The sequence below is a fragment of the Serinus canaria genome, chromosome 1 (genome assembly GCF_022539315.1).
Source record: "Serinus canaria isolate serCan28SL12 chromosome 1, serCan2020, whole genome shotgun sequence".
In the NCBI taxonomy this organism is placed as follows: Eukaryota; Metazoa; Chordata; class Aves; order Passeriformes; family Fringillidae; genus Serinus; species Serinus canaria.
Genome location: NC_066313.1, coordinates 90,931,527 through 90,956,469, shown reverse-complemented (window position 1 = coordinate 90,956,469; position 24,943 = coordinate 90,931,527). Strand labels below are relative to the sequence as shown.

Sequence of the window (24,943 nt, the reverse complement as noted above, 5' to 3'; positions counted from 1 at the left end):
TTCATCTGAGATATTGTAAACATCACTATTACAGTTAGGAATATGACACCAGAATAATCTGTTCTACTGAATCTTAAGAAAGTCTAGACAAGTGATTGTCAATCCAAGTTTAGCTGAAATGTATTTCACTTTTTTTAGCAAGGGAGCAGTGAGTATGCTTTCTGGATTGCTTAGGATCCTCTCCAAACATCCTGCATTATCGGCTGGGGGCAAAATGTGTGACCTGTCAGGTGGGAAGAAGCCTGGTACTTAATTGGGTGTGTTCATTCCCTTCAGAGTAAACCAAGGCTGGAGTGCTAGGGGAAGAATTCTCTGTAAGGGAAAGTTTCAAAGACTCTCCAGTTTGCACAAGCCCCATTGTTGCAAGTAATTCAAGTTTATTTATAGAAACCTGCACCGTAATTTCAGTATTTGTATTACTAATTTCTGTGATAGAATAAATTCTGAAAAAAAAACAAAGTTATTTTGCTCATCCTGGGAATGATTAAATTTTGAATGATATTAAATTATTGTGTCTACATGGAAACACAAGGTCAATCCGCAGTAAAAAGTATCTGATACCCAAAAATATTTTGCACTTTGATAATAATATCACACTTGTAAGTTTTTATTTCTTCCTTTATAATTTATCTCATTGTCAGTTTAAATGAAAAGGTTTTAGTTTTTTCACTCATTTAAAACTAAGTACAGAAGAAATTATGTCATCTTATGGTTAGACCATCCCTTCTGTCTGGAACAAATCTGGGCTCCCACCAACAGGTGTAGTCCTCTTGTCCCATTCATTCAGGACCTTCCATTAATTCCCTGGCATTGACATGGGTATATGCACAACCAGACTGAGAGCCAAATTGGGGCACCATTGTGGCTGAAGAATAGCTGCAAACTTTGTGTTGTTTTTATCTTTACACAAGATGAAAATGGTTGATAACCGATGGTATCACAGGACATAAAGGTACTTTTTCATTTTGGGTGCTTAGTCAGTAGATTTGAACCAGTGACAGGACAAATAAGGAAGGTTTCTTAGACCCTCTGTTAGTTACTCTGCAGGATGAGTAGCTCAGTCAGACAAGTAGGCATTAAGGTGAACTTCCTCTCAGGCACCCAAATGAAAGCATCCAGTCTGGGCTTCTCCGAGTCCAGCTGTGGCCAGTGGAGAAAGGCACCTCCAGAGGGCAATGTCTTCTCATTTTTTCAAAATATCTAGAATGCACAGAACAAGTCACCCTGTGGAAAATACCTGCCTTCACAGACAGTTTTGAGAAAAAGGTGACTAACTCAGACTTGGAGCACAGCTTTTCAGTGTATAACACAGGGAAAGTAGATCATCTTCCAAATGTCCTGCTGTATTCACAGAGGAAGTTTATGGCAGAGTTAAATTTCCATAGCTTCCTCTTTCTCTACTACCATAACCCATCCTCCTTTTCTAAGCTAGGGCTTGCTTTAACAGATAGAGGACTGTGAACTGTGATTAGACTTCCGGGATAATGTGGTGGAATTTCAGAGACTTTAAAAGCTGGAGGGAAATGGTGGATAATTTTTGTCTGGCATCCTGTATAATACAGATTATAAGGAATATTTGGCTATCCTTGAATTCTATCATTTGCATGTCTTTGAAGAAAACTTGAGCCAAACATAGAACTTAATCTTTTAAATTTTAATTTGTCTTTTTTTCAAGAGAGAAATCTGTTTCTTTGGATTTCTGCTGTAAGGGAGTTTCAGGCTGACCACTTTTACAGTTACTTCTTCATGCATTGTGAAGAATGCTTAGTCATGAATCTTTGCTTCAGTCAGCAGTTGCTAAGCTTTGCAGCAGTTGTTTCTCTAACACCTCTGATTTCCCATGACTTCTAAGAAAAACTGTTGATGCAAGTAGGGAAACAATGTGACCCTAGCCTTAATAGAAACCTGTAAAATAAACGTCCTTGTGACCATGCAGCTAGTATGGAATATTGGTAAAGTGCTCTCCACAGTTTTCTAATGCTAATCTGGAGTGTGAGACTAAATACAAGGATCTGTGGTGAAGGTTTGGACCCTTCTTACCATCATTCCTCCAAACTGTTCCTGAGCACAACTTGGGAACTAGGACAGGCTGGTGTGTGACCAGTAAAAGACAGCTTAGATATGGTTACACTCTGCTGGAAGGGGACAGAGCTTGATAGAACAGAACAGATTTCATAATATTAAATGCATAAATAAAGCATCAGGCTAGGGTTTTGCCAGAAGGTTTCTATGCCAGAGAAGCAGTCCCTCTCACTTTTCATTTACTAACATAGACTTAGCTGTGGGGTCCTCAGCAGGACTGCTACCAGACAAGAGAATATTTCCAGACTGCAGGAGCTGAGGTGCCCATGGGTTTGTGCAGCTACAGGAAACTAGAAGTCTAGGTGAAATTTGGTCCTTTAGCGTTAACCTGCAGGTGTTGCTCCAGACTTGCCACTGCTTCATGTACAAGGGAGGTCCCCAGAGTCATTCCAGCACTGCAGCCTTGCCTACCATGTTGTGTGAAAGACAACAAAACAGCACAGTTTTGGGTTGAAGGAGAGATATAGGTGAATTCGGCTAATAAATAAATAAATAAATTAAATGTCAGGAAATGTAAATGGCACACTTATCAATTTCACTGGGAGTTTAATCAAAGTGTATATCCTTTTCAAAACCTGGCTTTCTGTAATGAAAAAACATCTGACTCAATACATGCAGTCAGATCTAGACAAAGGAATACCTCCAAGAAAGTATAGTAATATTATATAGCATATAGTAGCATTGAGATGTATAAAATTCCATTTCTTTAGTAATAAGTTATAATAAATTTAATAAGTCCACAGTTAAAATTTGAATTTTTTAGTTTATTGGACTTTGTATTACTTAACTTTCCTTCCTTGATATTTTTATTTCGTACATCAAAGAGCCCTTTAATATCCAGCATTTTCTGTCTTTGAAGGTACACAATGCTAAAATCAATCCCCTCTTGAACTTCTTTCTAGTAGTGTAAACTGATCCAGTTCCTGGAAGTCTCTTTGCTACATGACTTTCTGCTCAAAATGAAAATTTATCTCAGATTGATGAAAATCATTTTTGTCAATGTCTCTTTCTTATGAATTACTCCTTAAGAGGCACGAGTTGTATGACACATACTGAAAACATATTTTCCTCCTTTCAATGACCCAGTTCAGTAGCAGGGGAAGCTTTTCATTCCTTTGGCATTGATTTTCAGTGAGGCATCCAAAGAACAGACTGGAAGTATATTTGGGTTTTAGGCATCACTTGTTATTAACCAAGGTCATGTCTAACAATGTACAAGATTCTGAGTGATTCGTCTTCTAGTTTTCTTCACCCTGATCAGAATCCCAAGCTTCCAGTTTGGATATCAAAGATTTGAAAGTCAAAGGAAAACTGACAATTTCTGCAAAGACGTCAACCAGGCCAACATTAGAGTAACTCTACTTTTGCTGATTTTTCTAGGTATAAAGATTTGGCTGATACAGCAGCAGGAGAGAAGAAGAAGTTGAGTGCCAAGGAGAGATGTCGTCTTGTTCTTCAGCAGTGTAAAATACAAGGCTGGCAGGTTTGTGATCTCCAAAGCAATTAAAATATCATTCTTTAAACAAGCTAGCTGAGTCATTTCCATTGGTGGCAAGCCACCACATACTTTGCAGTGGTACCTTTTTTTGCCATTTAATATATGCTTGGGTAAATTTTCCAACTGATTTTCAGAGTTTTATGAGTAGCTGTGATCATTGTGTCAAAAAAAATCAGTGTATTCTTGTGGGAAGAAAAAGATTCAATTAACCATGCACACTCTGTAAATTTTTTCAAGATATTTGGTATATACATTTTAGTGGTTGAATGGTTCCTGAATAACCTTAGGTATTTTATTTCTTTAAGATCCTATGCTAAATGCTCTACTGTCGTAGCAGGGAAGACTGGAAACAGCTCATTAGGGTTTCCCAGGTAGTCAGTGCATTTGTAGGTGCCAGCATGCTGATCCACAGATTCACCAGAGAACCTGAGCTTGCCATACATGAGGTAAAGTTTTTTTAAAAAAGTACCAAACACTAAACAGGAAACTATCAACTTCCTATCCTGTCTCTTATCCTATTTATATTATATATTTCTCAACAGTATGAAGACTGCAAGGTGGATATCTCCATTTGTCCAGAGTACTCAGTTATTTGCTTTGGATAGCTTTGTAATTGAGTGGGACTGATTTCTTTAAAATGTGCATTTTAAAAAGAAAAACGTGTTTCTTTGTATAGTATAGAAGCTATTGAATAGAAATGAAGCTTTCTGTGGCTTCACATACAGAGCATTCCTGCAGGCAGTGTGAGCTTCAGATTCAGGCCTTTTTCCAGCCTAGCAGGACTGAAATACACAAGAGAGCATCCCGACCAATTTCAGGGACAGCTGTGAAGTTAAGGGATTGGACAGTGGTTAGGGCACTCCTATAGGCTTCTTCAGTTTCAAGTGTGAGGTCTTCTAATTAATGTATGACCTCTGAGTATTAAGATGCCCAGAAAGGTTTCTTCAAGTTGTTTATAAAGGCCAAAGACTAAGTCAGAATGTGTGCTATGGATATTTCTCCGTGGCCCAGATTCCTTAGTAACAACAGGAACCGAAATAGGCCCCCACTAGGCTGGGAGCATACGTGCATGATCATCTGCACTCAGACATATAAGACAATTTTTCTTTAATCAAAATGTTGTTTAAAGCCTCTGTTTAGTCACCAAGCAAAGCAGAGGGCACATATATCCCCCCTCTCCCTCAATAGAAAAGACTGAAAAAGATAACAATATTAAACTAGACTTGCTTTTCCTACCCAGGCTTTTTAAGTTTGTTCTGATATATGTTCTGCATCATTGCCACAAGGTTCCCTATTAAAAAAAAAACCCCAATCATTAAAAACTAGAAACTGTACCTTCACTTACAAGTACCTGGAGATGAGAGCACCCTTCATGTTTAGAACTTTTGTGGGGATACAAGCTTGACATTGGACAAAAGCTGTGTAGCAGTAATTGCGTAGTGTGCTCCAGTCACGAAACACAGAGCAGGATGCCTATCAAGTTTATTTCCCTGGAGAAGAACCATTGTTACAGCACAGGAAAAAAGCAGTTGGTCATCAGTGAAAGCCTAGAGCTCAAGATTCTGCAGTGACTGGCATTTGTCAACAAGACTGAAACCTAGGAAGACAAAAATTTAAAAAGGAAATCACAAAACAGAAACCTTCCATCATGCAGAGGACTGAGGCTTGTGATCTCAAACAGATTTTAGAAGTTCTGACTCCAGAATCCCATTAACTCCAGGAGAAGTCAGGTGTGTGAAACTACAGCAGTACATAAGGCATTATCCCTCAGACCAGAAAGGCACAAAACTCTTCAGAGACACTGATAAGCTAAATGGAATAGGAGAGTTTGGGGGTGAGAGTTATACCATTGTCACTCAATGACTCAGAAGCACATGGCAACAGACTAAGCTGCAAGGAACAAGGTTTAAAAAAATGTGTGACCTTCTCCATACACCTTTTTCAAGCCACAGAGAGGTATAAAAACAAATGAAAAGCACAGAAGAAGTTTAAAAAGAAAATTCACTCCAAGTCAAATTTCTTAAATTTCCAGTGAATAACAACTTGGTACCAACCTATTTTGAATAGGTGATACAAAATCACATACCCAGCTATCAGCAGTAGTGACTAATGTCTGTGTCACATAATCTCTCTCTCAATTATCTTTTTGATTCATTTGAATAATCATGAAAGTTGAACTTTAAATAACAATCTAAATGAAGAAGCTTACACAATCTGCATCTCTCCTCTATGCTTTTACAGGAGAGGACTCTGAAAAAAAGAAAATATTTAAAAGGTAGAAAGAGGGAGGAGGAAAGGAAAGAAAAAAGGAATTAGGAAGCAAGGATGATGTCAGCCAGCAAAGTCAGAAGAAAGATGTCATCTGTAGTACATTACTAAAAATCATCCAAAATGCAGGGGGTTACACATATAACAAGTTTATTCAGCCACTGTTGCCAGCAGTAACTACTTAAGTGAGTCACTGCTGGAACTGTAGATCTATTTGTTGCAGGAGTTCATGAATAAATCAAAAATTGTCTTCCTCAAAATGTCACTTCCCTGAAGAGCTGTTGCAAATTCAGGTAAAAAAATGAACGAAAAAGATAGTTAAAATACCCTCATCAAAAATGACAATATTTAGGGGAAAGCAACACAGATCTGAAATCAAACTCCACCTTATATGTCATCATCAGTAGATGAAGTTGCCAATAGGCTCAAGAGCAGAGGGGGAAAAATAAGATCTGGACTTTTTAGCTGAGTGAATCTGGATGATACTTTAGGCTTTCTCCTGATAATGTACCTGACCATTCCATTTTGAGAAAGGTGATATTAACCTGGGGGAAGGAAAAGTGTTCTAAATTAAAATCCCTGAAAACTAATAAAGAACATGGTATCTTTGTATTTATTTCCTGCCTCACAATTTCCCAGTTGCTTCTTACATAAGCTGTGTTTGAAGAGCGTTTTATTAACATACAGAGCAACAAAGCTCAGACCCTACTCACAGAACATGTTCTTTCTTCTCTCGTAAAAAGTGCAGAAGATCCAGTACTAGGGTCCAATTTTGATTTATTTTTTACTGTTTAACAGAGCATAAGAGCAAACACTATTAGTTGGCCAATGTCTTGTGCTTGCTTCACCAGCTCACACCTTAGAAGCAAGTATTTATTATCATAGAATAATTAGGGCTGGAAAGGATCTCCAAGATCACTGAGTTCAACCTTCAACTAACAGCACCACATCAACTAGACCATAGCATTAAGTGGCATGTGAAATTGTTCCTTGAACACTGCCAGGAATGGTGACTTCAACATCTCCCTAAGCAACCTGTTCCAATACTTCATCACTCTTACAGTGGAGAAATGATTTTTAATGTCCAACCTGAACCTCCTCTAGCACAGCTTGAGGCCATTTCCTCTTCTCCTGTCACCAGTTGTCTGGGGGAGAGGCAGAACCCTACAACCTCCTTTCACTATAGCTGTAGAGTGATAAGGTCCTCCCTGAGCCTCCTTTTTTCCAGGCTAAACAATGAAAGCTCCTGATCTGCTCCTCACAGGAGCACTCCATATCCTTATGCAGCTCCATTGCCCTTCTCTGGACATGCTCCAGAACCTCAATTTCTTTATTGGAGTCAGGGTGCCAGAACTGGATACAGAATTCAAGGTGTGGCTTCACCAGTGTTGAGTACAGGGGAATGATCACTTCCCTGGACTTGCTGGCCACACTCTCCCTCATACAGGCCAGGCTGCCATTGGCCTTCTTGGCCATCTGGGCACACTGCTGGCTCATGTTCAGCCAGTTGGCAACCAGCATCCCCAGGCCCTTTTCTGCTGGGCTGCTTTCCAGCCATTCTGACCCAAGCTTGCCAGGCTGTGTGGGGTTGTTGTGGGTGAAGTATGGCCTGACACTTGGCTTTATTGAATGTCATACCATTGGTCTTGGCCCATTGGTCCAGCCTGTCCAGATCCCTCTGCAGAGCCTCCTGGCCTCCTTGCAGATCAACACTCCAATCCACCTTAGTGTTGTCTGCAAACTTAGTGGGGGTAACTCAATCCAAACCATTGATAAAGATGTTAAACAGGACTGGTCTCAATACTGAGCCTTGGGGAACCTAGTGACTGGCCACCAACAGCCTTGGGGATCCTAGTGACTAGCCACCAACTGATGAAGACCAGCCACATTCACCATCACACTTAGGACCCAGCTGTCCAGCCAGTTTTTAACTCAACAAAAAGTGCACCTGTCCAATCCACGACCTGACAGCCTTTCCAGGAGAATGTTGTGGGAGACAGTATCAAAGGTTTTACTGAAGTCCATGCAGACAAACAGCATTTCTCTCACCCACTAGACTGGTCACCTGGTCATGAAAGGAGACCAAGTTGGTCAGGCAGGACCTGTCTTTTCTAAATCCTTGCTGGCTGCTGATCGTCCTATAAGTGCTGCATGGTAGCACTCAAAATGATCAGTTCCATAATCTTCCTTGGCACTGAGGTCAGGCTGACAGACCTGCAGTTTCCCAAATCATGCTTCAGGCCCTTCTTGCAGATGGGCGTCACATTGGCCAAGCTCCCATTGTCTGGACCTCTCTCTTTAGCCAGGACTGATGATAGGTGGTGGAGAACACCTTAGCAAACTCTTCCACCAGCTCCTTTAGTACCCCCTGATGGACCCCATCCAGAGCCCTCTGAGAGTCTGAGTGGGAAGTAGGTCACTCACTACTTTTTCTTGGGTTACAAGGAGTCTGTTCTGCTCCCTGGCCCTGTCCACCAGCTCAGGAGGCTGGTTACCTTGAAAATACCTAGTTTTTCTGCTGAAGACTGAGGCAAACAAGGCATTAAATACCTCTGCCTTTTCCTCTTTGCATCCAAAAAAGGATGGAGATTTTCCTTGGGCCTGCTTTCTTAGTTAATATATTTATAGAAACAATTTTTATTATCTTTCCCAGTGTGGCCAGATAGAGTTCCAGCTGAGTTTTTGCCGTTCTAAACCTTTTTCTACATGACCTAGTGACATCCTTGTACTCTACCTAAGTTACCTGACCCTTCTTCCAAGGTTGTAAACTCTCTTTTTTTCCCTGACTTCCAGCAAAAGCTCCCTATTCAGCCAGGCTGGTCTTCTTCCCTGCTGACTTGTCTTTTGTCACGTAGGGACGGAAGTGTTGATAGCTTTATGAAATGTTGCTGTTCCTTGGGTAAACTGAGCTGGAGATAACTAAACTAGGACAATAAAATAGTGGTTTCATGGAGGCTGACATACCATGCAGTTTCAGTCATGTACTTACCTTAAGTACTGGAATTATGAAAGTGCAGAGCTACTAATGAAAAGCAATTTTGGCATCTTGACTCTGTGTGCAGTCTTGATAAGGTATTCTTTCAGCTTAAATATATTCTTGATCACTAGAAGCTTAGCTGCATGCTGTGACTTTTAAGCACATCTGATGTAAGAGAAAATTAGATTGCTAAATCAAAACAAACCATTTCTACTCCAAGCAGAAAGAAAGTAATAGACTTGTTTAGCCCCTGGAGAAGTCAGTGCAGTGATATTTAGTAACTTTAGAGTTAAATTGAGCAGAAGTACTGGCTGGTCCATGTAAAGCAGAAGAATCTCCTGTCCCCCAGAATATGTGAAGGTCTTTATATTAGGAAATCCCCATTTTTAGTGCTGTAAGTAGTGTTTCATTTATTGTAACACAGTGATGAATTAGCTAAGCAAAACCTACTGTCCCAATGGCATGACTTAATTTGCAAACATTATCATGCTTTGGGAGAAGTACGGGCACAAACAGTCCTTGGCTCTTTTTACTGACATAAGGAAACTTTCATTTGTTTGGATTATCGTTCCTCACACTGTTAAGCTTGCAAACATAAATTCAATAAAAAAGAGTTAGCTGTTAGCTCATAGCTTACTGAGCTTTCTCATCAAAACTTCTAGCTGTACATTTTGTTTATCTAAGGTCAGTAGTCTGCAATTAACCCTTCTGAGTTAATTCAGATGGAGCTTGTTGAAATGCAAACTAGTACCATACCAGAAGGAAAAGAAAACATCCATTTAATTTGCTTTTACTATAGAGTGCATCTGTTAAATACAAGCACTGCAAAGGTCAGACTTCACTGAAACTGAATATTTTAGCCTTTGACTGCTAGAAATGCTTATCTGGTTAAAAGATTGCAATCCTTAAAAACTTCTAATAAAAGCTTTGTCTTAGTTCATCTTCCCAATATTTAGCCTGCTTCCACTAACCCACAGTGATTCCTTCTTATCAGTAGCTTTGATATCACTAATTTGTCAAAGACTAAGTCTTAGGTTTCAAATGGGATGATCCAAAGACTCCCCAGGTAGGAAATAAGCAGTACAGGAGGGCTGGTTGGAAGTTTTAATGAAGGTCCAAATGAGGCAATTGCTTGAGATAGATGCTGTGTTAGTGCCAGTTCACACTTTCACAACTACAAACGTTGCTGAAGCTGTGTCAGGAGCCAGCAATGTCTGTGGAGAAATCATCTTTGCCAGTGAGGAGCTATATTATCAAACTTGCAGTCATGAGTGTTAAAACAGAGAATAAGTCCTCAATAGAGAGAAATCCCAGAAGTCCATTTAGAGGTTTTAAATTCTTCTAACACTTCTAGAACTGCAAAGGGAAAGCAAAGTCTGATCCACAGCTCTTTACCAGTCAGAGAAAAAATAATATTTTATTGCTGTTCTGTGGGTGTTTCATTTATTGGATTTGATTGAGTTGTCCTTAAGTATTTTTAAATTTCAATGCACCAGTGTATAATATTAGCATACTATGGTCCTTTTTGGGAAAAAAGTATATATTTATGATTAAATAGCAGAATGCAGAACATAAGTGGCATATGATTAAATCAGAGGAATGAGCAGAAGTGTATGAAATCATACATATGTAAATTTTATGCTTAGTTCAGAGAATCTTTTAAATTATTTTTTAAACAGAACTGTTTATTTTGGCCTAAAATTAAAGTGGTCATGCTACACAAATTGCTTTCTACCTGATATGCTGAAGTACTGGAGTACTTTGCAAGCAATCTAATAATAAGAGATTCTTAACATTTTTATTTCCCTCAAGTAGGAAAACTTTAGACCTTATAAATTGTATGACATTTCCTTAATTTGTTATCTAGTAATTTTAACTCAAGTTAATTTCCTATTTGTTTTGAATATCTTACTTTAAAAGTCTAATTTTATTTTAGGCAGGCAATTAAAAACCAAAATTCTGGGAGTGGGGGCTGGGGAGGGGCGGCATGGGGACATTCTAACAGAAATTATTAAAACACAAGCATCTATTTTTCCCTCATCCTTTGCATTATATCAGTGAAGTGATATTGTCCCATTATATTTTTGTTTCATCTTGTCACTCCATTATATATTGGAAGTAATTTGCTAGTTGCAGAAACCACCAGAGAGTGACTTTCTACCTCACCAATATTGCCAAAAGACTGGCCAGGGCCAGACACTGCCCACAAATTTACTCAGTGACTTTGTGCCACACTAGACAAACTCATGATTCCCTTCAGCCAGAGAATAGGACAGATGGTTGACTTTGACCTCAAAATGCTCACAAACTCTCACTCTTTTAACACAAAGCTCTATTTTTAGTTCATATTTCTATGAAAACTATTTTTTCCCTGTAGAATAAAATTCCTCCCTTTGTTTATCCATCTTTCAGGTCTTTCTTAGGATTACTAGTCTTGTTAACTCAATTTTCTTTATGTTATCTTTTGCATCTCTGATCTGGATTCCATGTCCTCCTCCTCCTCCTCTCTCCCCTCCCACTTCTCCTGCTTTTTGGTACTTTTCTGGATACTTTGCTTCATATCTGGTCCCACTCTTCATCCCTTATTTGTCTGTGATTCGTTTTCCAGTCTCCTGCCTTAGGGTTTCCTCTCGGTGCCGCCTCTCTCCCTGTCACCTGTAGCCTGTATTGCTCATTCATGCCAAGAGATCCTTTCCTGTTGTTTCTTCTGAGTTGTGAATGAGTGGTTTGGCTCAGGTTAGGAGTGACATCACAGAGCAGGCCTGGGGAGAAGGTGTGGAGGAGGATATACCACTGCATTTTGGTGCTGTGTCTGTTCCAAGAATTCTGAAAGCCAGAATGATAGGTCTGGTAAATACCAAGACCCCATGGGATAAAACTGGTGTAGGGTTTCCCCTACTGAGTGTTTCTTACATGCAGCTTATATTTCCTAATCATTTCTTTCCTTTTCTGCAAGGCAGTTCTTCATGTTGCCTCACAAGTATGAAGAGCTGTGAGGTTTGTACAGTTTAGGAAAAAGATTCCACCCTTTCCCAGAGACCTGAATGACAGTTTTTCTCCCTAAACTCCAGCTCCTGACAAGAATGTATATAAATGCTTGGTGTCACTTGCCTGAATACCAGACTACTCACATACTTTATATTAAGGCCATCAATAAAGTATGTTGAAATGTAGGTTTATTCAGTATGTACCACAGTGCATTGTTACTAGTTTATGAAGAAGGACTATTAAAATGTATGAAGTAAAGCAGAGAGAGTAAACCTTTAAAAATAAAATTTCAGTCCTTTAAAATCAGTGCCCTGTGTTTGTCATTATAATATCTTTGTAGACATGTACACTGCAAGACACATTTTACAATAGTATTAAGGCTTTTTTCTAAATTTCATTAATGCTCTGTGAAAATGTGTGTCATTGTGTAAAATATCATTAGACTATAGTTCTCTGTCTTTTGTAGGTAGCTATTTTGAAAGTACTGCCAGAAACACACAGCACTCCCACAAATTGCCTTTTTTAAACTAAAGAACAGCTTTACAGATTCCCTTGACACCTATTAAGTATGAGCTAATACTGCCTCCATGCCACCTACACACCATCTCAGCATCCATTCCATAGTTTTGAATGTCTGTACTTCTACATCCTACACCTTTTCTATAAAATAAAAAAATAAGAAATTTAAAAAATATTTTAAAAATAAATAAATAAAAATAAGAAGAAAGAGAAAGAACAGCTCCCTCCCAAAAAGGCCCAGCTGACCCAGAGCAGCAATTGAAGCTTTGGTAGTCATCAACAACAATTTTACACAGTCTTTAAAAAATGTATCATTTTGAAGAACAATATTTTAAACCCTAATGCTTTCCTAATTAAAATAACTATGACTGTAATTCACAGATGGTTTACTTTTACAGGAGTCTGAATGACATTAAAATTTCAGACTCAGACAAGAGCACTTTGTAGCCCAGAAAAAATATTGAAAAGTGAGTGTTTTAGTGAAAGAACATTTGAACCATTTTTCCCCTAGGCAAGCAGGAAACATTTTGTGATTAAAGAAGAGATCAGAATGAAGACAGGTGGCAACCTCAAAAACTGTTTTGATATGTGACATGTGAAATTCCAACATTTTTCAGCATTACTGCTTTCACCGAACGCCAGAACTATAAAGAGGGCAGTGAGACTATCTTGTTCTCTTGGTCAGCCTTAGAGGCTCTCAGATTTAATTCAAAGACTAAGCAACAGAGATTTCTATCTGTACTAACATAATCAAACATGTAATAGTAGTTTCTGCTATACATGCTTCTGTCTAGAGCTCTGTTCTCTGTAGACCTGTCATATGATGTAAAAATCTATAAATAGCTTTTATCTGAATGTAAAAATGGATTTGGATTGACATTTTGTATTTCTTCATTCACTTAAAATTGTAGCAGGCTCCTACTAATGAAGTTCATAGCATAAGTGATGCCACAATAACTCCATTTATATTGTTCCTAGGGTGTAGGATGAAAGAAAAGAGCAATAAGGCTTTGCATGTCTGTGACTGCAGTGTCAGACACTTGTAGCTAAACAAACATAAGCTTCAGCAATTGTATTGACTGTGATTTTGTGACTGAATACTGCACAATAAATTGCAACTCATTTAGTTAAGATACACTTTTGCAATACAGCCTAAATGTGACCAACCAGTGTGTCAATAATGGGACTAATTGAGAATGGGCTTGTTAATTTGCTATGGGCACTACTAGAGCTTTTTTAAGCTTAATAAGCTCTTAATAAGAGCTTTTTTAAGGTTTGAAAGAGTAACTTTTCATCCCTTTTTCTACTGTCAGAATATCAGTATTGCTGTAACAAGGGGAAAAGCTAGAATTCTGAGTAATTAAGAACAAAGGACAGAAATAAGGAAAAATTGGATGATTTGGCATAGGCCTGAGGCAGGAGGAACAAAAAATATGTGATGTAGAGGATTTGTGGAAAGGAAAGGTGGAGTAAAAAGAGAAAATTTAATCAGAGTAGAAGAATATAATTTTATTAAGTATTTGTTCTCAGGCTTTGTCTGAGAGCTGCTCAAATGGAATGGTAATTATAATAACCACACAATGATTTAATTACAGTTAACTATATGAATAATAATTCAGTTATTTTTTTTCAGAGAATTCTGTATTCAAGGCAATGTAAAGATATTAGTAGCCAAAACTAGTGATAATGCAGGTTCAGAATGTGGTTTGACAAGATGGATGGGAAAAAACCTGTTCAATGAGCAAAGGGTTAAGATAACCAGGTGAAGAGAGAATTTTGAATGGTGAGAAAGAAAAGTAAAAAAATTTGTGGGAAGTTATCATTCAGGAAAATGAAGATGAGAGTATGGCCCTAAGAGCAGACTGTGAGTGCACAATTGGATATCAGGGAGATTGCCTCAAGTTAACCACCACACAAAGAGACCCTGTTTCCTATTTCTGACTTTCTACAGTGGTGAGACAAGTAAAACACCATTTTTGTCACCTACTTCCACACACTTTGTGATAATTCAAAAGGAACTATTTTATAGGGAAAAGATAGACTAATGGAAAAAAAAAAAATAGGAAGCATTCTAGTTTTTCCATTGAGTGTAACAACTGCACAGTCATTGTTTGCTCAAACTTCAGGATTACGGACGTTTTAAAACATTTGATTCAAATTAGTTGCTCTCTACAGTAGAGGGAGGTGAAGCCAAGGGACAAAAATTTGCCACAATCATTTCTGAATTTAGTTAATGGAGCTTAGCTCTGAAATATATATCCTGGCTTTCTGTCATCCAGCCCTACAAGGATGTACATCCAACAGTGTTTGGATTAAAAACAATTTGGAAGGGTGTGCAATTAACCCTCCAGATACCTGTCTCCCAGATGTAAAGTAAAGAACACCGGTGGAACAGGATGGTTCAGTAAGAAGAGAGTGAGCTTGTAAGCTGGAGACAAACAAGAGTTAGAATGAATTTCTGCAGTTTTAGCCAGACTTGTATGAATTAATCAGTATGCCTATTAGCCATAAAAATTATTAGTTAGGCAAAAGCTAGAATCTTCTAGAGTAGCACAGTTTTCTGTCACTGCTCCTTTTATTATCATCAAGTCAAGGAAACTGCTTCTGCAAAATTCCTGAGAAAAAATGATTGGTTTATTGATTGGGGATTTTTTCCAGTTACTTGCCAGTTTTAGTGTTGCTAGGTTGTGTGTGGTTTTTAAAGTCTATTAGAAAGGAATGCTTTTGAAGATGATACAAAGAATTTTATGGGGCTGTTTCGTCTTGTTCAGAAGGTATCAAAAGAAAGGTGTTTTCTTTTGGTCTAACTAGATAAACTTGCCTCTAGAGTGAGAACATCTAATGATTGTTACTTCAAGAACTAGATGATTAAACTAAGATACTACACAACACCAGACTCAATACTTAGGAGATTATTTTTCACAAATCAGTCCCTCTGTCTCTGACTTTGATCCTGAAAGGAGACCCAAAGCACAGCTTCAGAAAGCAAGGCTGGGAACTAGAATTCATAACTTTACTGGATATTAGGAAACATAGTCACTAATGGCAGTGAGTTTCTCCCATCCTCCAACTTCACTTAAGTTCTTCCTGTTCCACAGATGGCAGCTATCTCTCAATTTTCTGTCCTACATGGGTTTGTCTTGTCACCCATGCACACATCCTTTCCCCATGCACACTTCCTTCTTTATAAGACCTAAACCTTATTTTCTATTATGTTGTCTAACACATTAGACTCAGAATGTTTTTTTCCCCAACTTGTGTTTAACTTGAAGATTGTACTATTTGTTCTGGATATTTTTGGAACTGAAGTGGAACTATCAGTCTGACAGCTTGTTCATCCTTTACAAATACATCTTTTATTCAACCAAGTGATAACTGCATTTCTGTTACAGAATTGGCATTTCACTGTTCCTAAATTGCAGATATTATTTCAACCCTTTGCTGGATTGTTAACGTACAATCTCTATTTACCTGTCATTGTTTTGGCCTTATTTGTTGACAATTTCTCTGCTGTTTGTATTCTAGATAGGAGTTCGAAAAGTGTTTCTTAAGTACTGGCAAGCTGACCATCTCAACGATTTGTGCCTTCAGCTTCAGAAGAAAATTATAACCTGCCAAAAAGGTAACAGTTACAGAACAAGCATTCCGGAGACGTTGCTTTGCACTGACATTTTCTGACATATTTTTAAAAGGAGGTGCTATCCACTGCCTCCTGATTTCCTGTTACTTATGCTCCATTTTCTATCAGTCTCAAATAACTGCTGAAAATATGAATATTGCTTTGTTTGAAGAAGCTTCCTTCACACCATTCATTATTTACCTAATTGGCTGATGTCTGCAACAATTCCCATTTTCACCTATTTAAAGGAAATTAAAATTACAAAATCTTATCTTCTTTGTTGTCAGACACATAACATTGCAGACTTAAGAAATATAAACCCCTTTCATTTTAATTATCTGTTCCTTGCTGTAAGCATGTAGAGAAAAAGAGGAAGTCAAGAGAAAACCTGAAGCAAGTGAAATCCAAATGGTAACAGTTCAGAAATTAACATGGAGAATGACAGGTAAAAGACACCACAGTTCAGCTGAGTTTATAATTTGAGTGTGATTTTTTACTGCAAATTACGCTATTGCATTTATGCATTTTGAAAAGTAGTAACAGTTTATGCTCTTTCCCTTGTTATGCTGACTTATAAAAGAAATATTTACCTTTCAGAATCTAATTTGCAAACAGAATGCTTCAATATAATCCTATTCCAAAATTTAAAACCTTGTCAGATATGTCCATGTTTTACAGAAGTAAAAAACAGATCATCAAAGCCTGCCTGAAGAATGAAGATAATAGGGCTTTTTGGCTTCTTACAAAATATTTTTCTTGGTTTTGCTTCTATCCTCCTTAATTAGAGTAACTTGAAAGGTCATTTTTGCCAAAAGTGTGTGTTTAAAGCTATGGCTCATCTGCATGCTTTTTTATGATCTGGAGAACCTGAGAAAATCGGGAACTTGGATGAGTAAGAAGTAGTTAGACATGAACCTTGTGTCATTAGCTCATGAAAGAAGCTGCCTTTTGCTAACAGGTGCAATTGTAAACTTGTAGAATTAGCATTCCAAAGGGCTCTGGCAGATTTGGAATAGAACACAGTACCAGTACATTGTTCTTATGTTATCCTAAAATGGATATCCATATACTTTACACTGCCATAGTGATGCTCAGAGAGTAATGGTGTCAGTCCCAATGCACTTCTGTCCCCTCACCCTTTATATGCAGGGGACTTTGGAAGCTTCTAAAATCATACTGAATAGTAGTCAAACTAGTCAATAATCACAATATAACAAAAGATAGATCTGTTTAAAAACATCTAAAGGAGGGCTATGGAAATGGTGGAAGGCCCTGAGGGGAAGCTGTACAAGAAGCAGCTGAAGTTACTTGGCCTGTTTAGCCTGGAGAAGGGGAGACTGAGGGAAGACCTCACAGCAGCCTACAGCTTCCTCATGTAGGAGGAGTAGAGGGGAAGACTTATCTCTTGTCACTGCTGACCAGTGACAGGACCCAAGGGATCATCATGAAATTTTGAGGCTTGTTGGGCAGTGGAACAGGCTTCCCAGGGAAGTGGTCACAGCACCAAGCCTGACAGAGCTCAAGAATTGTTTGGACAATGCTCCCAGGCACTGGGTGTGACCCTTGGGGTGTCCTGTGCAGAGCCAAGAGTTGGACTTTGATGATCCTCGTGGGTGCCTTCCAATTCAGAATATTCTGATTCTATCATTCTAATTTCTGTATCAGGCTTTAAATGTAGCATCACATACTTAGATAAGAGCTTAGATTTAAGGGAAACGGGTCTTGCTCAAAATGCCTATCAACTCTTGTTACTTCAAGTCTAACTAGCAATCCCTTCTTCTAAAAAACCAAAACAAAGCAAACCACACAACCCCTTCCTGGTATCCTGAAACTTATCTTACACAAGCAAAGAAAGGGGTCAAACTAAAGTGAAAGCATGTGTAGAAACACTTTTACTTAAAAATATATCTGTGAGTTTAGAAATTTTTCATATTTTTTTCTTCAGGTATGAGAGCTACATATGGTACATTTTGACCTGAATCACTGTGAAAATTGTTTGTACCCATAGGAAGGGCAATCATGCTGAAAGTTCTACCATCAGAGTTCATGTAGATGAGGAATCAACTGGAATACAATGTATACACAATAGTTAATAAATTCCTCACATAATCCAGATCCATGGTCTGCTGGAATTTTGGTTATTCCAGTCCTCATCCTTAGATGAACTCTAAAACACTAGAAATTTTTCTGCCCTGTGGGTGCTAACCTCAATTATTTTAATTTGCATAATGAGAATTATTTTAGATCTACATAAATGAGGAGCAAATTCACAAGGCAATCACATTACACAGTACCCAACAGTAGTAGATGAAACTGAGCAGTAAAATTCTAAGATCTGAGAGTTTCATTTCACAGCAGTTTTTTAGGTTATAAAATTGTTCTCTTTAACCAAAACCAAAATCTTTCAAATGTTCTATAGAGAAGGAAGTGTGGAGAAATGTGTATCATTTAATGAAAAACCTGAACTACTCAGTTAGTGAAAAAGTGTGCAAAAGAGGGATGTCTATCTGCCAGCCCTTCCTAATAAAGCTTTATTGAATGTTTCTTCTTCATTTTGGTGAAGGAGTAGCTGTACAGTCTCTAAATGTTACAATTGGCTCTACTGGATCTCATTTTACTGGACCATTCTAGCAGGCTTCTGTAAGCTGCTCATTCATGCCTGCTAACAATCCTATCAGAGACCTGATCTCTTAATTTCTTTATTTTAACCATGCTTGGTGGTTTTACCAATCTTTTTTTTTGTTTGTTTGATTTTTCATCAAATTAAAAGCACACACAGACACATAGACCCTCGTAAAATATTATTTTAAAACACAGAGGTTTTTTTCCAAAGTCAACCAGGATTTGATGCTTATTTTTGCTCTGCAGAAGATAGGTTTAAAGAGAATATTTTAGGAAAAAGCATTTTTTCATTATTAAGCTCTTTCAAAATTGTTATATTTGTGAGCAGTGAGCTCTGATAATATTCTATGCATGTATTCATTCTTTTTGCAACAGTAAACTCTAGATTCAGACTCAGTAAGATCTTTATTATGAACACTCTCATAAAATTGTCAATAATAACTGTACTATTCATTTCCTTTCAAGTAAATTGGGTGTATGCATTAATGTTTCAGAGTTTAAAGAAGTCGGATTTTATGGAATGTAATTAAAGGCATTGATTGGTTGTGATTATAAAAGTATAAACTTTCAAAGCTGGCTGTCATAAATTGTCATCAGAAATTTCTTCAAGTTATCTGAATTTGAAGGTTTTCAAACACAGCAAATTTTGGATAGAAGCAGTATTACATTATTATTTTTATTAATAATATTAGCCTTTCTTACATCTTGTCAGCTGGGCACTGAAAATCTCTATAAAAGAAATGTTTTTTTTAGTGTTCAAACAAGGCACTAGAAGATGTTAGAAAGTACCTTACATTAACCTATGCTTTAGCTGTTTATTATATTCAATAACATTTTATATTCATAGAAGACTAATTGTATTTTTCTCTGTTGACATTTTTCCTTTAGATTATTTCAGCTTGACTCTCCGTCATTTAATGTTGTTCTGCAGTAATCCTAAATCTGAAATTTAATTATGTTGTTGTAAATGCATTTAAACTTTTTTATCCTGAAATCAACACTCTTGGCATCTTCCCCCAAACTCAAACATCATACCCAGGCTATTGTCTGCTACCTTCACTGATGAAAAACTTTCACCTGACCAGAAAGAGAGTAACCATAAGAAGCAGTGATGAAGTTTGTTATCTTTTTTCATGTAAATTGATGAAAATCAAGAGTATTTAAGGCAACAGACAAATAATTCTAAAACAGGTTCTTCCCTATGAGATACATGGCAGTGGTTTTACATCTGGAAGGAAACATGATCTTGTGGAATTTACCAAAAAAAAAAAAAAAGCACTCACACAAAAACAGTACTTTCAGTTAGCATCTTTCTGCCTTCTAAGCCAAAACATAGGCTCAAAGAACATTGACACCACCTGTTGCAGGCACTGGGATTAAAAAGTTGCCCAATTTATTATGGCCACAGAGGCCCCTGTGCCCTTTGTTTCTGATCAACTGTACCTCAGAGAATGCAGCATACTGGGTGCTATTTGGGTAGGTTTTGTTGTAATGAATTTACTTATGTAGGAAAGTGATAGAGAAAGCTATTATAGGAGATGCACTAAAATCTTTTCCCAGTATAAAGCTGACAAAGAGTGTGAAGAAAAAGTCTAATAGATAAATGAAGCTGATGCAATGTAGATGAAAACTTTTAACTGAAAAATGCAGATATCATGTGGCAGATACATTTGAGAAATTTGCATTAAATTAGTTTAATTGTTTTAGCTGAAAGGAAATGAGCAGTGAAAGGTCTTTATGTCAAACAAAAAACCCCTTGTATTGGGTATGATTTTGTTGGGATATTAGGTACGTTAATGCTTACAGCATTTTTAAAGATGAATAACGGCAATCATTTAATTTCTTTCTGCATTCACTGCAAATAATTTATCCAGGCTTTTATTGTGAAACAATCTTTTGACCTTTGCAGTGTAAATGTATGCTTTCACAATCTATAGTACTCATCTATGTATACATCTTACATTATGCATCTGTAAGCTGTATACATTTTATTTCATCTGTGTTGTAATGTAATAAGAAATAGCATTCAGTGACAATAAACACTTTGCGTTCTGACAGCTCCAATTTATTAATTTACTGTCCCTACATTGTTTTAAGCAGTGGCAGTAGAAAACAAAAAGAGTTCCATTTGACTATGTTATTTAGATGCCATCAGATTTCTTTCCTAACTTGTGTAAGATATTGACTGAACATGGCTTGCTCATACTTACAGCAGAGCACACAGTGATATTAATTCCCCAGTTAGTTGTCTTTCACTGGTCCATATTTTCTCCTTCCACTATGGCAGTTGTAAGAGGATTTCTAGCTCGCCAGCGCCTGCTACAGAAGATGAGCATCAAACAGCAAGAGGTCACCTCAATCAAAAGCTTCTTGCAGAATGCTGAGGATATGGGATTGAAAACATACGATGACTTGGTGATTCAGAATGCCTCTGACATTGCTCGGGAAAATGACCGGCTCCGCAACGAGATGAACGCTGCCTACCACAGGGAAAAGGGAGAGTCTAGAAATAGGCCAGAAGAAGGCCAGAAAAGGTAAGATGAGAAACACCTGCTGTGAAGAATTAATGACTCTCTCCAGTTTTTGTGAATTCCTTCCCTGCTTAGAAAGCAATAGGAATGATGGAAGGATTGCAAAGGGATTCTCAAGCATATGCTCATCCCAAAGCAATATTAGGTCATTTTTTTTCCTGTATATTAAATAGAAAATTAAAGAGACCACCATATCCTATTCAGGAGGCAATGAGCTCAGAGGAACTTATTCAAGTCTCTGAGACACTTATTTTTTTTACAGAAATACTTCTAATTCTATGATAGATAGATTATAGTTTAATTTCATCAGACCAAACAAGCAAAAGGAAAATTCCTGAGATTTAAAATACCAACACCGAGAAATTGCCAAGGTAATGAAAAACAGCTAGGAAAGTGTTAAAATACAGTAAAGTCCACACTAATAAATCCTGATTTCTCACTGAAACTAGCAGATTGATTGTGAGGAGGATGCTTTCATTTAAAAATGGGCAAATGTTGTTTTTTTTAACTCATTTCAGAATTTTCAGGAGTATCTATTTTACAAACCCAGTCAATGCTGGAGAGCCATTCTCTAGGAACTGAGTTCCTGATTTCTCTCTTAGGCAGCTGAATGGGCAGAGTTAGCATTTGCAGTTAATCAGTATGTGTCAATAGAAAGAATGTGTCTATAACTTGCTGGACATATATATGTTTATTTTTTCATAGGAATTTAATTTTCATCCAGAACAACTCCCTTTGCTATCATTGCTTTTGTCAGTGACTTTAATAAAAGTGAAAATGGCAGTGCATCTGCTTAATTAGCTTCAAATATCCCAGTGATTACATATTGGAGGAAATGCCTTTGTAGGAAAGACTGTAATTAAACATTACAGTGAAAACAAATTATCCACTGAGCACCATGCTTTCATCTTTTGCTATTTCATTTGCTTCATGGGCAGCTGGCTATATCCTGTGCATGAATTTCAGCTCTGTTGGTGATTTGCCATGCAGAAATACAATTTAAAATAACAAATGCTTGAGGATTTGTTTGAAAAATGTCAGTATAGACCTCTTCTATCTATTACATTACTACTCTAAGTTAAAAGGGTCTCAATGTTTTGATTCTTGGAGGAATAAACTGTTAGAAGAATTTTTGTTAAAAATCAATTTGTCAGAAGCAGCTGGAAGGTTATTTCTCAATATGTATTCAAATAGCAAAAAAAAAAGGGAAGGGAAAAATTGAAAAACTGGATTGTAATTGAAACAACTAAACATAACATCACAATAATAAAAATTATTATTAAAAGTAATAACTAACAATTAAGTTTAAACTGGAAGACATAGGGATATCTGGGTGGAATTGCTCGAGCAGCCAATGTAGCTGGTTAAAAAGGTCATCTAATATTTTAAAGATTTGCATTATCTAAATAGAATTTATAGTTGTCTTTTTAGAAAATAATGATAAAGGCTCAGCGTTTGCTGCCTCAGTAACTTTCTATTAAAATGGATTTCCCAGAAATTATCATTCAGATTAAAAACCCAGCTTTTGATTGTGTGTAGCAATCAAAGTGTGAACAATTCATTCAGTGAATGTCTGGTCAACAATACGAGAATACTTAAGCAAGGCTGCGTTTGTGTGAAAAAGGGCCGGTGTCCTGATTTATCATGAAACAGGAAATGGAAGAAAGCAAGCAGCTTGATCTGGATTTGTTTGTCAGAAGATTACTACCCACATCCCCTCGACACAGCAGGGGGGTTGTGAGATTGTTTACCAAAAAGCTGTTGTTACATTTGCATGAACAGGTTCATTGTTATTGCTTGAATAATGCATCTGGGCCTCTTCTCTGTGTTTTCAGAGCTGAGGACAAGGGTGGGAAGGTCTCTGAGGACAGCTTTGCCGGCTGTCGAACGTCGAAGCACTTTCACTCCAGCTCCGTGCCTGTGCCCATGGCAGTGGATGGCTTGGTGCATTCTGCGGCGGGGCCGTCCATCAGATCCCCCTCCCTGCACTCTGTTTTCAGCATGGACGACAGCAATAGCCTGCCATCTCCAAGGAAACAGCCTCCTCCCAAGCCAAAGAGGGACCCCAACACACGACTGAGTGCCTCCTACGAGGCTGTTAGTGCTTGCTTGTCGGCAGCTTCTAAGGAAACCGCTAATGAAGGTTAGACATAAAGGCAGAGACAGTCGCAAATGTTACTCTGAGTTATTGATTTATTCTTCCCGCTTTGATCCTTTTAAACACAGCCAAATGCCTTTGAGAGGTCCTGCTTCCTTGAAATATTTCAGTGGCAGTAAATAAAATCAGCCAATTTGTCATTTGTTCCCAAATCAGCAAATAATACTCATGTGTTCTAATTGCCCAGTTTAACAACAATCAAAACCTATTTGGAGAAATCTCTCCAGAAACTAGTAAGGTGTCAACATGAGCTATTCTACCCCACTGACCATTTTATTTCATCTTTTAAACTGTTAGAATATCTTGCATCACCAAAACAGAATGCTGGAATCTTGAATATCACTGACTTAAGCATTAAACTTTCTCCCACATTGTCTCTATGCTCATATGAATTCAGTGTTTGTTTGTTTGGGGTTTTTTGGTTTTGGGTTTTTTTTGGCCATAACTTGGTTATAGTGATTTTTGTTTAGAAGAAAAGTGCTGCAAATGTCCCAGAGTGTCTCAGTGCATTGAGACATATAGCAAAGCACATATAACATAGCATAGCACATATAGCATAGTTTTGAATTCACTTGTTCTATTCTTCTTTACCTTTGAAATGAATGGGTGGAAGACGAAGGAAAGGAATGCATTCTGCTTTCCTTGATAAGCCTGACTTGTCATGTTTGTGTAAATGATCCTCAAGTGTTATCAAGAAAGATTCTTCAGGTTGGGTTTAAAGCTTTCTATAACTCCCTAGTCTGGCATACAAAGGATAGAAATCTTTGCAGCTCCCTCTCTCAAAATAATTACTGTTCTCATGTCCAGTTCATTAGGTGAAAGTCCATTTTCCTTAACCTCTTCCTTCAAGCTCTACATAAGGAAACATGAACTATGCCCAACATAATTTTTAATTAGTATGGCTTAAGGAGGTCTGTAGTAATTAAATCTTTCTGTGTCCAAATCTGAAAGAGATTTAACCAAGAACTTCTAGCAGAGGTGTTTTGAAAGAACAAAAATTTTTATATATATATATATATGTGTGTGTGGTCTTAAAAATCATGCTTACATATACTCACAAAACAATTTTGGAGCTCTTATATGTATGAAAGAATAGGGCAAGTTTGTCTGCCATTTACTCATTTTCCAAGAATTATGTCAGTTTTGTGTTTTTCTCCAAAACCAGCTCTGATTTATACCATCTAATTTTGATGGTATAAATTTTGATTTATACCATCTTAAAAGACCACTCATCTAGGTAACTAGTCTCTTCTCTCCATACATGCCTGGAGGCTATAAAGAGACATCTAGTTTAGTTAAATATATACTCACTTGGGGATTTGCCCTTAGGCTATGGGATTCCCTAAAGTTATAAATTATTTCCACACCTGAAGTATGGAAGAAGAGAGGGACATAATATCATCCTATAATTAGAGATTTAGAGATATTACCTAAAAGAGGGGTATTTGAGTTACTGGCAGTCACATATGTGTCAAAGTAGCACTGTGCTGACTCCTGATTGAAAGCATGCCCCTCTCCCTTGGAGCAACAGGAGAAACAAGCACGTATTTCCATGTGTTACAGATCTTGCAGTGCACAAGTTTATTTTGGATTCAAAATATACTTTCTCAGGTGTGAGTTCTCATCTTTTAGTGAGAGTAGAGATTACAAAAGCAGAATATATGCCCAGGCAGTAAAGGCC

At 37.6% G+C, this 24,943-nt stretch overlaps 1 protein-coding gene across 1 annotated transcript in view; it reads left to right on the top strand.

Annotated features, from left to right (window-relative positions):
- The window catches only part of MYO16 (myosin XVI), a 253,364-nt gene that overhangs the window by 191,909 nt on the left and 36,512 nt on the right, over positions 1-24,943 (top strand). The window contains exons 27-30 of the mRNA XM_009085476.4: positions 3,463-3,565; positions 15,858-15,954; positions 20,861-21,107; positions 22,940-23,247. Coding sequence (XP_009083724.3) covers positions 3,463-3,565; positions 15,858-15,954; positions 20,861-21,107; positions 22,940-23,247 — 755 coding nt within the window. The remainder of the gene's footprint in view (positions 1-3,462; positions 3,566-15,857; positions 15,955-20,860; positions 21,108-22,939; positions 23,248-24,943) is intronic.